The sequence below is a fragment of the Cyprinus carpio genome, unplaced genomic scaffold (genome assembly GCF_018340385.1).
Source record: "Cyprinus carpio isolate SPL01 unplaced genomic scaffold, ASM1834038v1 S000006585, whole genome shotgun sequence".
Lineage (NCBI taxonomy): Eukaryota > Metazoa > Chordata > Actinopteri > Cypriniformes > Cyprinidae > Cyprinus > Cyprinus carpio.
This window is the reverse complement of record NW_024879238.1, coordinates 2,917,774-2,929,352: the sequence shown is the minus strand read 5'-3', so window position 1 is coordinate 2,929,352 and position 11,579 is coordinate 2,917,774. Positions and strand designations below refer to the sequence as shown.

The window sequence follows — 11,579 nt, the reverse complement described above, 5'->3', positions numbered from 1 at the left end:
CAAGTAGACCTCTTTGCGACTCAAGAGACATCACAATGTCCCCTTTGGTTCTCTCTAGTTCATCCAGCTCCTCTGGGACTGGACGCTATGGTACAGACCTGGCCGAGGCTTCGTCTGTACGCCTTTCCCCCTATTTCTATGCTCCCGGGAGTTCTGGTGAGAGTACGCCGGGACGGGGTCCGTCTGTTATTAGTAGCCCCGTTCTGGCCGGGCCGAGTATGGTTCGCAGATTTGGTCTTGCTCCTCGACGGCTCTCCGTGGGAGATACTGATCAGGGCAGACCTACTCTCACAGGCGCAGGGCACGATAATTCACCCTCGCCCGGAGTTGTGGAAGCTGTGGGTGTGGCCCCTGAGGGGGCACAGCTCATAGCATCCGGTCTCTCAACCAAGGTTGTTGAGACCCTCCTCCAATCCAGAGCTCCCTCAACGAGGAAATTGTATGCCCTGAGGTGGAAACTCTTCACCTCATGGTGCAGAGACCGCCAGCTAGACCCAGCAAACTGCCCGGTTGGTACAGTTCTGGAGTTTCTACAGGCTAGGCTCTCTGCAGGGTTGACCCACTCCACGCTGAAGGTCTACGTGGCGGCCATTGCGGCCTACCACGCCCTTCTCGATGGTCAGTCTTTGGGAAGACACCCCTTAGTTACACGTTTCCTCCGCGGTGCGCTGAGGCTGAGACCTCCAGTACGGTCCCGTATTCCCCCTTGGGACTTGGTTGTGGTGTTAGAGGCATTGTGCAGACCTCCGTTTGAGCCTATTCAAGATATTTCAGACAGCGCCTGACGCTTAAAACCGCCTTTCTGTTGGCCATTATCTCTCTGAGGAGAGTAGGAGATTTGCAGGCCCTCTCAGTGGCTCCTACCTATCTGGATTTTGCACCTGGCATTACCAAAGCGTTCATATACCCTCGAGCAGGATATGTTCCTAAGCTCCCCTCTGTCACACCACAACCTGTAGTGCTGCAGGCTTTCTGTCCTCCTCCCTAGGCCCTCTCAGTGGCCCCTACCTATCTGGATTTTGCACCTGGCATGACCAAAGCGTTTTATATACCCTCGAGCAGGATATGTTCCTAAGGTCCCCTCTGTCACACCACAACCTGTAGTGCTGCAGGCTTTCTGTCCTCCTCCATTTCGGGGAGCCCGACCAAGAGAAGCTAAATTGTATGTGTCCAGTTCGAGCACTGGACGCATAAGCCCACAGAGCTGCCCTGTGGAGAAAAACAGACCAATTGCTTGTATGCTACGGTCCCCCCAAGAGGGGTTCTCCTGCTTCTAAGCAGACTATTAGACATGAGGGCACAAATTTAGAAGAAAAATGTCTCTAGGTTACGCATCTAACCCTAGTTCCTCGAGGGAACGAGACGCTGCGTCTCGGAACCATACCCCCGGCACCCCTGCCGGTGCTTGCTGGTACTCGAAGCTGATGCCAGCTGCGCGGCACGTGCTTTTATAGCTTCCTGGTCGCTTACATCACCCCGCCCGTGACGCCACGCTCTTCCATTGGACTGATTACACACGATATTCAGAGTCGCTCACGCTAGACGCGTTCCCCAAAGCATTCGACACAGCGTCTCATTCCCTTGAGGAACTAGGGTTACATGCGTAACCTAGAGACATTTTTCTTCTAAATTTGTGCCCTCATGTCTTGTAAAACATTTTCAAATCCTGTTTATATGCTATTTTCATACAAGGTTATATATTCATTTGAAAAAAAAAAAGTTTTAATCTGAAATATGCACTTTAACTGTCCGTCTCTAACAGCTCTAACAGTAGTAGGTCTGGGAGTTGGCCATTTCCAGAGCTGTATTATTTCCCTGTGTATTGAACTTTGGTTCCCTAAAAAATGCATATAATGCACTATAAAAACTTAGAGGAACTATTCCTATGGGTTTTTTTTTATTATTCAATTTTGAACTAACAAAACAGGGTAAAAATGACAACTTTGTGACCGTTACAATAGGCAAGGCAAGTTTATTTATAAAGCACATTTCGTACACAATGGTAATTCAAAGTGCTTTACATAAAAGAGAGTAAAATCAAAAATAAAACAAGGAACTTTGAAAATGATTTAAAAATTTACTTAAAAAGAATTTAAGATAGTTAAAAATAGAATGATTTTACACAAAATACAGTGAATACATTAAATACAAAGCAATCAGTTCGGACATCGCACAGTGCTCATTCAATAAATGCACAGCTAAACAGATGAGTTTTGAGTCTAGATTTAAAAGTGGCTATTGTTTTAGCACATCTGATCTCTTCTGGAAGCTGGTTCCAACTGCAGGCGGCATTATAACTAAAAGCGGATTCCCCTTGTTTTGTGTGAACCCTTGGTATTTCTAACTTACTCAATCCTAATGATCTGAGTGGTCTGTTAGGTTTATATTCAGTGAGCATATCTGCAATATATTTTGGTTCTAGGTCATTGAGTGATTTATAAACAAGTAAAAGTACTTTAAAATCAATCCTAAATGTTACTGGAAGCCAGTGTAAGGACCTGAGGACTGGTGTGATATCCTCAGATTTTCTGGTTCTAGTCAGAATCCTGGCTGCAGTGTTCTGGATGAGCTGCAGCTGTCTAATGGTCTTTAAACGCCAGTGAGGAGACCATTACAATAGTCCACCCTGCTGGTGATAAAGGCATGAACAAGTTTCTACAAGAAATGCATAATAAACAGTGCATAATCTCCAATAGAGATGCATAATAAACAGTAAGGACATAAAAAAAAAAAAGTTTGGTTCCAAAACGCAATAAATCTATTTTTATTAATTTGAGTAAAAATGTGTTTTCTTTACCAAGAAAGGGGCAAGATGAAAACCACTATTTTCTGTTTCAAACTTTCACATAGCATCTTTAGGTTATAATAACATTAAAAATTCAAATCCATATTTTGAAACTGATGAAAATACACAAAGTAAGTTGATCCACATATGACAGGCTCTGAATTTGGTCAATACTAATCTTATATACAGGCACTGGACTAAAAATACATTCATTAGTCATCGCTCCCAAAAGAATTCAACGGGTCATCTTGTTAATGCTATAAATTAATTACAGCAATAAAAGAAAATTTCACCATTAACATACATGAACAACATCACATTAAACCACAGAAATTCCAAAATGATATTTCCCTTACATTCAGCTAGCTACCAAAAGTGCATTCGTCTTTGCCATGTTACATTCATTTAGTTGACTAGTGATATACGCTGTATTAACAAAAGCATTATTGGCATTATTAAAAACACTTACACTGACAAGCCACGCAATATCACATTCATAATCGAATGCAACTCGTCTGCGATTAAGGACCTGATATTGCATAACTTGTCAGTGATGTACAGCTCTGTGTATTAAATGCCGCTCCATCTGAAAGCACGCGATGGAGATTTATCACAGAACTGGTTTTACTGACGAGATGCGCATGAAAATCACATGCGATTTATCATGCAGCCCTTGTTTAATGATCACAAAGTACAAAGTAGATGAGGAAAACTAGGATGCTCGGTGTATTCAGAGTGCCACCATTACTGTCTATAGTGCATGGAATGGTGCGCTGTGATTGGTTGTTACTTTTTACAGTGCGTGGAATGGTGCACTGTGATTGGTTGAGCAGATATATCGTATTCTGCAGAAAAAGGAGACTGGCGTTTGACGCGGTTTGGGAAAAAAGGGAGAAAATATGACCGAATAACTCGGTGGATATCGTATTTTGCGTGAAATTAAAAATTGACTTTTCAATACTTTCCAGATACTATACTGATTTTGGCAGAAACTCAATTTTTTTTAAATGACGTTTATCGCGTTTTGGAACCAAACTCTTCATATAATTTATGTAGACTGTAACAGCTGAAAAAAATCTTTATTTTTCATCAGGGAAAATAAAGGACATTGGAACCACAGGAATCAGTACAGATTAACTCCTACAGAAGAATAAAGACTTAAAAATGAATAATATATTCCATAAACTCCATGCTGAAGGCAAGCACCTCAATAAACTCGGAGCTGCAGATGTTCTTCAGATAACTGAACATTCATTACAGTCCCATGAGTTTTATTCTGAAGAGGAGCTGATTCAGACTTTCATACAAAAACTACTGATGATGAACTACAGAGCAAGATACATTAAAACTAAAGAGTCCAACGAACAGGATCAAACACAACAAACAGACAATGACTCATCTGAAGAAGAGAGTGATATTTTTGATGATATTTTCGGAAACATCTCTCTGTCAGACAAAGCATCAAGTCAGTCTGATCCTGTTCACCCAATGGATGTTCAGATGGCTGTTTCATTGTGCTGATAGTTTCCTGAAGCAGCTGATGGTGACTAAACTGTCCCAATGTCAGTACGCTCTGCCTCTGCTTGTTCCTGATCCATTCACTCAACAGATTGAGTTTCCTCTCTGGACATTCAGACAAATCAGCAAGAGCTGGAAGATGAGAAACACAGACAATGAAATCATCAGTCAAAACCAGCCAGTCTACAATGCAGAAACTCCAATGGTGTTTTTCTTCAGGTTTGGCTCTGTGTCTTCATCCAAGTCTCAGCTGATGAACAGTCTGATAAATGAGAAACACAACACGTTCTTCCACAGGAACTGCCCAGGCAGCAGCAGAACCAGAGTCCTGATGGATGGAGTGGTGGAGATCGCCTGGTACTGTCCATCTGGATCAAATGATGATAAATTCACTGACTGTGTTGCATTCTGTAATCTACATGGTGATGCAGGAAAACATGAGAAACAGCTTCAGATCCTCACTGAAATGGCCTCAGTAAACGTTGTTCTTCTACCACAAATGGACAGGAATGACAAACATGCAGCAAAGATCCAAAACCTGTACAAAGACAGAAAGCCACTCATTAGTCTTTTAGATGATAATGAGTCTTCTGTAATTAAGACAAAGAAAGGGAAATTCAAAATTGGTCTGAAAGACAGAAATCAGTCAGATGTATCTGAAGAACTCAGAAAAGCTATAAATGCTTGTCTCTTAGAATCGTCTTCCGCTTTCAGACTTCAAGATGTGTCCAAACACTCAGATATCAGAGTAGATGAAGAAGATGATGATGACTGCAGTAGAGGAAGAGAAGCAGCAGAGCAGATGATGAGTTTGCTAATGAAAAAAGAAAAGCTGAGAAACAACAAAGACTCATTTCTGCCTCATCAGGGGAAACTGTGGCATCAGTGGTGTCAGAAGAACAAAGAACTACATCGACCTCAAGGAGAAAAGATTGAAATGGAAATAAGTAGAAAAAAAACACAAATGAATAAAATCCGTGACCAGCAGCATGAATTTGACACCAATGATTTCATCATGTGCTTAATTAAACAAATGTGCTCACATGATAAACTTGAGAAGATGTTTTTTCTCAAATGGCTCAGATTTCTCCTGGATGAACATACATCAGCTGATCTTTCTGCTCTACACCACAAGTATCATGAAAAGTGGTCAACAGTCTTACAACTGAAAGAGAAACATGATAAGTCAGAACAACTTCAAACAGAACAAACAGAACTTGAGACAATATCTGAGGAACTTCAGGCTGCAACCTTTGGTTTGGAACACATCATGAGGGAGATCGGTCAGATCTATGAATCATGTTCATCTGTGAAGAAGAACAAGAAAGACCTGCAGGTTCACTTCTCTTCTCTCCCGAGTCTCGCAGCAGAGATGATAATCACTGGATTTCCACTGGAGCTGATGGATGGAGATGCTGGTCATGTTCCTGTGATCTGGATCTCTGCTGTTCTAGATCAACTCGTCCAGAAACTGGGAGACCAGAGAGTCTTTGTGCTGTCAGTTTTAGGGATCCAGAGCTCTGGGAAATCCACCATGCTGAACGCCATGTTTGGACTCCAGTTTGCCGTCAGTGCTGGCAGGTGCACCAGAGGAGCTTTCATGCAGCTGGTCAGAGTCTCAGACGAGATGACAACACAGATGAACTTTGACTATATTCTGGTTGTTGATACTGAGGGTCTTCGTGCTTCAGAACTGGCTGGAAGATCGACAAGACATCATGACAATGAATTTGCCACATTTGTTGTTGGTCTTGCAAATCTGACGCTGATCAACATTTTTGGAGAAAACACAGCTGAGATGCAGGACATTCTTCAGATTGTTGTTCAGGCCTTCATGAGGATGAAGAAGGTCAGACTGAATCCCAGCTGTGTGTTTGTGCATCAGAATGTTTCAGATGTCGCAGCTAGAGAAAAAACCATGGAGGCAAGAAGACAACTGCTGGAGAAATTAGATGAGATGACAAAACTCGCTGCTAAAGAGGAAGGGTGTGATGCAGAAAGTTTCAGTGATGTCATTAAATTTGATGTTCAGAATGATGTGAAGTATTTTGCTCAGCTCTGGGAGGGAAACCCACCAATGGCACCACCAAACCCAAACTACTGTGAGAATATTCAAGAACTAAAAAAAACTATTATATCTCATGCCTCAAAATCACATAGAATGCTGCTAAAAGACTTCAAAATTCATATTAAAGATCTCTGGGAGGCTTTACTTAATGAAACATTTGTCTTCAGCTTCAGAAACTCTCTGGAGATTTCAGTCTACAGGAAATTGGAGACTGAATACAGCAAGTGGTCCTGGAGTCTTCAAAATGCCATGCTAAAAGTTGAGAATAAACTACACAACAAAATACAAAATGAAGCAATTCATGAAGTTGAGGAAACTTATCTTCAAAGAGAACTGAAGAATACAAGAGAAGAAGTGGAAAAATCAATGTCAAAGTTCTTTGAGAAAGACACATATGCAGAAATACTGATTCAGTGGAAAACATCCTTTGAAACCAAAATCAAAGAGCTTGAGAAACAAATTGTGAGGCAAACAAAGAAAAAAATGAATGAGATTATTCATCAACAAGTCCTTAAGAAAAACAATGATAAGATGACACATCATGAAAACACTCTCTTTGAGAAGAGCAAAGAACTTGCCTTAAAGCTCAAAGACAAAGCAAATGATGAAGAAACACTTAAGAAAGAGTTTGATTTGTTTTGGAAAATTAACATGAAGATCATCAGTGACACTCCAGCAATCAGAGACACTGACATAATGAACATGAAAGAAATCCTCAGTGACAAAAAAGATGAGTACTATAGTATTTTCCAGAAATACTGTCATGGAGGAACATCAGCTGCTATTTTTGGTGAGATCATCTGTCAGAAACTTAAAGAGCCTATTGAGCAGAGTGTCTACAAGAACACAGCTAGAGATCTGACAGATGAAATGAGATCAAACTGTGAATCACTGAATGGAAACAGATCAAATCTGGAACAACACATCCTGAAGAGACTGGCAGAAGAGGAGGATTTTGACAAATACATTAAGTACATTAATAAACCCAGAGATCACTTCAAGAGATTTATCAGAGATGAAGTCAGTCGGTACATTACTGATCAGTTCAGTGTCAGTGTTTTACCCAAGATGGAGGAGAACATTAAACGCCTGCAGCAGAAGATCATGAAAGCAGCTCATGAATCTACTGGACATGTTCAACTCAGCAGTGGAGATGTTAGTTTGTGGCTGAAAAGTTTCACACAGCAGCTTTCAGATCAGTTGATCTTTTCTGTAAAAGACCTCAGTGGAGTCAATCAAGTTTATGTTGATGATATCAACCTTCTAGAAGATGTGATCAGGAAAGAACTTCCTGCTATAATGTCTGACATCAGAAGCAGATTCAACACAGAGACATTTCCAGTAAAGCTGGACTTTAAATTCAGACCAGATGAGCTTCTGATAGATCACCTCTGTCAGTGCTGTTGGGTTCAGTGTCCGTTCTGTAAAGCTATCTGCACCAACACCATAAAAAACCATGATGGAGATCACAGTGTTGCTATTCATCGTAATATTGGACTGAATGGGTGGTTTTACAGAAAAACAACAAACTTGAGTATTAACATCTGCACATCATCAGTTGCAGGTGACGGACATTTTTATCCCAGTCACATTGATGATAAAGTCCCTTGGAGAGATTACAGAAGAGCAGGAGGAGTTTATGCAGACTGGAGCATCATCCCTGACCTCTCCGAACTGCCCTACTGGAAGTGGTTTGTGTGCAGATTCCAGAAAGATCTGGAAGAATACTACAAAAAAACATTTGATGGTCATGGTAAGATCCCAGACAACTGGAGAACATACTCAAAACATGAAGCTGTTGAGACTTTGGAAAAATACATTTAATTAAACAGAAATGTTTCTGCCCAGTCTATGATTTCACAATTTGAAATGAGTTCCTTATTTTCAGTTTAGTGGTTCTGAAATCCACTAAATTTCAGAAAATATGTAGAGAGAGGAGTTAAGTAAATTTAAAGTCAAGTGATTGAAAGTAAATTAAGTGTTTCAAAAGCCTGAAATGTTTCTTTATATCAGTATATGTAATTTGTCCTCTACAGACAATGTCTAATTTTGACAAAATACTCTTTTAAAAAAGTTGGATTCCAGAATTGTAACCAAGAAAACTAAAATGTGTATCTCTGTAGTAGTTTATTTGCAATGAAATAGTGGATCAATATAGGATATTTAAAAAAAAAAAGTTAATTTCTTTACCAAAATACAGTTTTTATTGAATATTTACTGTGTGGATGAATTATTGAAGTCTCATGTCTCTGCACATATATGAATATGTTTGCTTGTGGAAATGTACTTTTGAGTCAAGTCACCTTTATTTCTATAGAACTTTATACAATAAACATTATACAATACACAATACAAACATTTACATTACATTTAGTCATTTAGCAGACGCTTTTATCCGAAGCGACTTACAAATGAGGACAATGGAAGCAATCAAAAACAACAAAAGAGCAATGATATATAAGTGCTATAACAAGTCTCAGTTAGCCTAAATGCAGTATACGTAGCAAGGGCTTTTAAATAATATAATAAATAAAAAGAAAACAGATGGAATAGAAAAAGAATAGAGCAAGCTAGTGTTAGAGGTCTTTTTATAATTGTATAATAAATGAAAAGAAAATAGATAGAATACAAAAAAGATTAGAAAGGTAGTTAGATTTTTTTTTTTTTAAATAGAATTAGAATAGTGAGTGCTAAAGTTAGAGGGTCAAATAAATATGGAAGAGATGTGTTTTAAGCCGATTCTTGAAGATGGCTAAGGACTCAGCTGCTCGGATTGAGTTGGGCAGGTCATTCCTGTCACGGAGTCACAACCTACACCCTCTCCACACGCCACACCTACTCATTCACAATCACCAGAATTCTGAGCACCTGTTCATCATCACCGGCTCTCATATAAGGACTATCACTTCCCCTCACTCCTCGTTTGATCTTGCATCGACCTACATGTACTTACCTGAACTCTTGCTACCTGTGTTGTTCCCCTGGATACCCATTGTTCCTTCCTCGTCAGTTCCTCTGTGCCGTCTTCCGATTCAGTCATCTACATACCTCACGACCAGAGCTAAGTTACCACCTTCTTCGTGTCAAGATTATTCCTGTTGCTTCACCTGTGTCTGAAACCTCTGTTACAATAAATACTGCTAATACGTTCACCTACTTCTGTGTTCCCGTTTGTGTCTGACAATTCCACCAAGAGGGAACATTTAATTTGAAAGTCTGTAAAAGTGACTTTGTGCTTCTTTGGGATGGCACAATCAAGCGACGTTCACTTGCAGAACGCAAGCTTCTAGAGGGCACATAAGTCTGAAGTAATGAATTTAGGTAAAGGGGTGCAGAGCCAGTGGTGGTTTTGTATGCAAACATCAATGCCTTGGATTTTATGCGAGCAGCTATTGGTAGCCAGTGCAAATTGATAAACAGAGGGGGTGTGACGTGTATTTTTTTTTCGGCTCATTAAAAATTAATCTTGCTGCCGCATTCTGGTTTAATTGTAAAGGTTTGATAGAACTGGCTGGAAGACCTGCCAAGAGAGCGTTGCAATAGTCTAGCCTGGACAGAACAAGAGCTTGAACAAGGAGTTGTGCAGCATGTTCCGGAAGAAAGGGCCTGATCTTCTTAATGTAGAATAAAGCAAATCTGCAGGACGGGACAGTTTTAGCAATGTGATATGAGAAAGTTAGCTGATCATCAATCATAACTCTAAGGTTTCTGGCTGTTTTTTGAAGGAGTTATGGTTGATGTGCCTAACTTGATGGTGAAATTGTGATGAAACGATGGGTTTTGCTGGAACTACAAGCAGTTCTGTCTTGGCAAGGTTGAGTTGAAGGTGATGGTCCTTCATCCAGCAAGAAATGTCTGTTAGACAAGCTGAAATGTGAGCAGCTACCGATGGATCATCAGGATGGAATGAGAGGTAGAGTTGAGTGTCATCAGCATAGCAATGGTATGAAAAACCATGCTTCTGAATGACAGAACCTTGTGCTGCCATGTAGACAGAGAAGAGAAGTGGTCCAAGAACTGAGCCCTGAGGCACCCCAGTAGTAAGGTGTTGCGACTTGGACACCTCACCTCTCCAAGATACTTTGAAGGACCTATCTTATAGGTAAGACTCAGGTTACTGGAGTGCAGTTCCTGAGATGCCCTTTGTCAGTAGGGTTGACAGGAGGATCTGGTGGTTAACCGTGTCAAAAGCAGCAGACAGATCAAGCAAGATAAGTATTGAAGATTTGGATTCCGCTCTTGCCAGTCTTAGGGCTTCAACAACTGAGAGCAAGGCAGTCTCAGTTGAATGTCCACTTCTGAAGCCAGATTGGTTGCTGTCAAGGAGGTTGTTCTGTGTGAGAAAGGTAGAGACTTGGTAGAATACAGCTCGTTCAATTGTTTTTGCAATGCAAGGAAGAAGGGAAACTGGTCTGTAGTTCTCTAAAAGAGATGGGTTGAGGGTGGGTTTCTTAAGTAGCTGCGTTATATGAGCCTGTCTAAATGATGAGGGGAAAACACCAGTGTAGAGGGATATGTTAATGATGTGAGTGAGTGCAGGTACAACTGCAGGAGAAATGTCTTGAAGGAGATGAGATGGAATAGGATCAAGCTGACAAGTAGTAGGATGATTAGAAAGGATGAGTTTGGAGACTTCTGCCTCAGAGAGTGAAGAGAAGGATGTGAATGAGTGTATGTTTGCTGGTGAGATGTGCTTGATGGATTGTGGTGTGGAAAATTGTGCACTGATGTTTTTAATTTTATTAATGAAAACGTGGCTAAGTCGTCAGCTATTAGAGATGAAGCAGGAGGAGGACAAAGGAGCAATGAAAAATGTTTTAAAAAAGCATGCGAGAGTTAGACGAATTGTTAATTTTATGGTAGTATGTCCTTTTAGCAGTGGAGACATTAACAGAAAAGGAAGAGAGGAGTGACTGATACACATTAAGGTCAGTAGTATTTTTGGATTTGCGCCACACCCTTTCAGCAGCTCTTAGCTTAGAATGATGTTCGTGTAGAACATCAAATAACCAGGGGGCTGAAGGGGTGGTACGGACTGGCATGGAAGACAAGGGGCAAACAGTGTCTAAACAAGATGTAAGAGTGGAGCAGAAAGTATCAGTAGCACTGTTAGCATCAAAAGATGCTAACAGTTTAGGGGAAGGAAGCGAGGATGAAACCATTGCAGATAGCCGGGAGGGTGAGAGTGAGCGTAGGTTACGTCGAAAG

The 11,579-nt window shown here is 40.7% G+C and overlaps 1 protein-coding gene across 1 annotated transcript; it reads left to right on the top strand.

Annotated features, from left to right (window-relative positions):
- The first annotated feature begins 3,862 nt into the window (after nucleotides 1-3,862).
- LOC122144082 (interferon-induced very large GTPase 1-like) lies at nucleotides 3,863-8,611 on the top strand. Its single transcript, XM_042754732.1, is given in 2 exon segments — nucleotides 3,863-4,290; nucleotides 4,292-8,611. Coding segments are annotated over 2 exon segments (4,245 nt in total). The 5' UTR covers nucleotides 3,863-3,949; the 3' UTR covers nucleotides 8,196-8,611.
- Nucleotides 8,612-11,579: the final 2,968 nt, after the last annotated feature.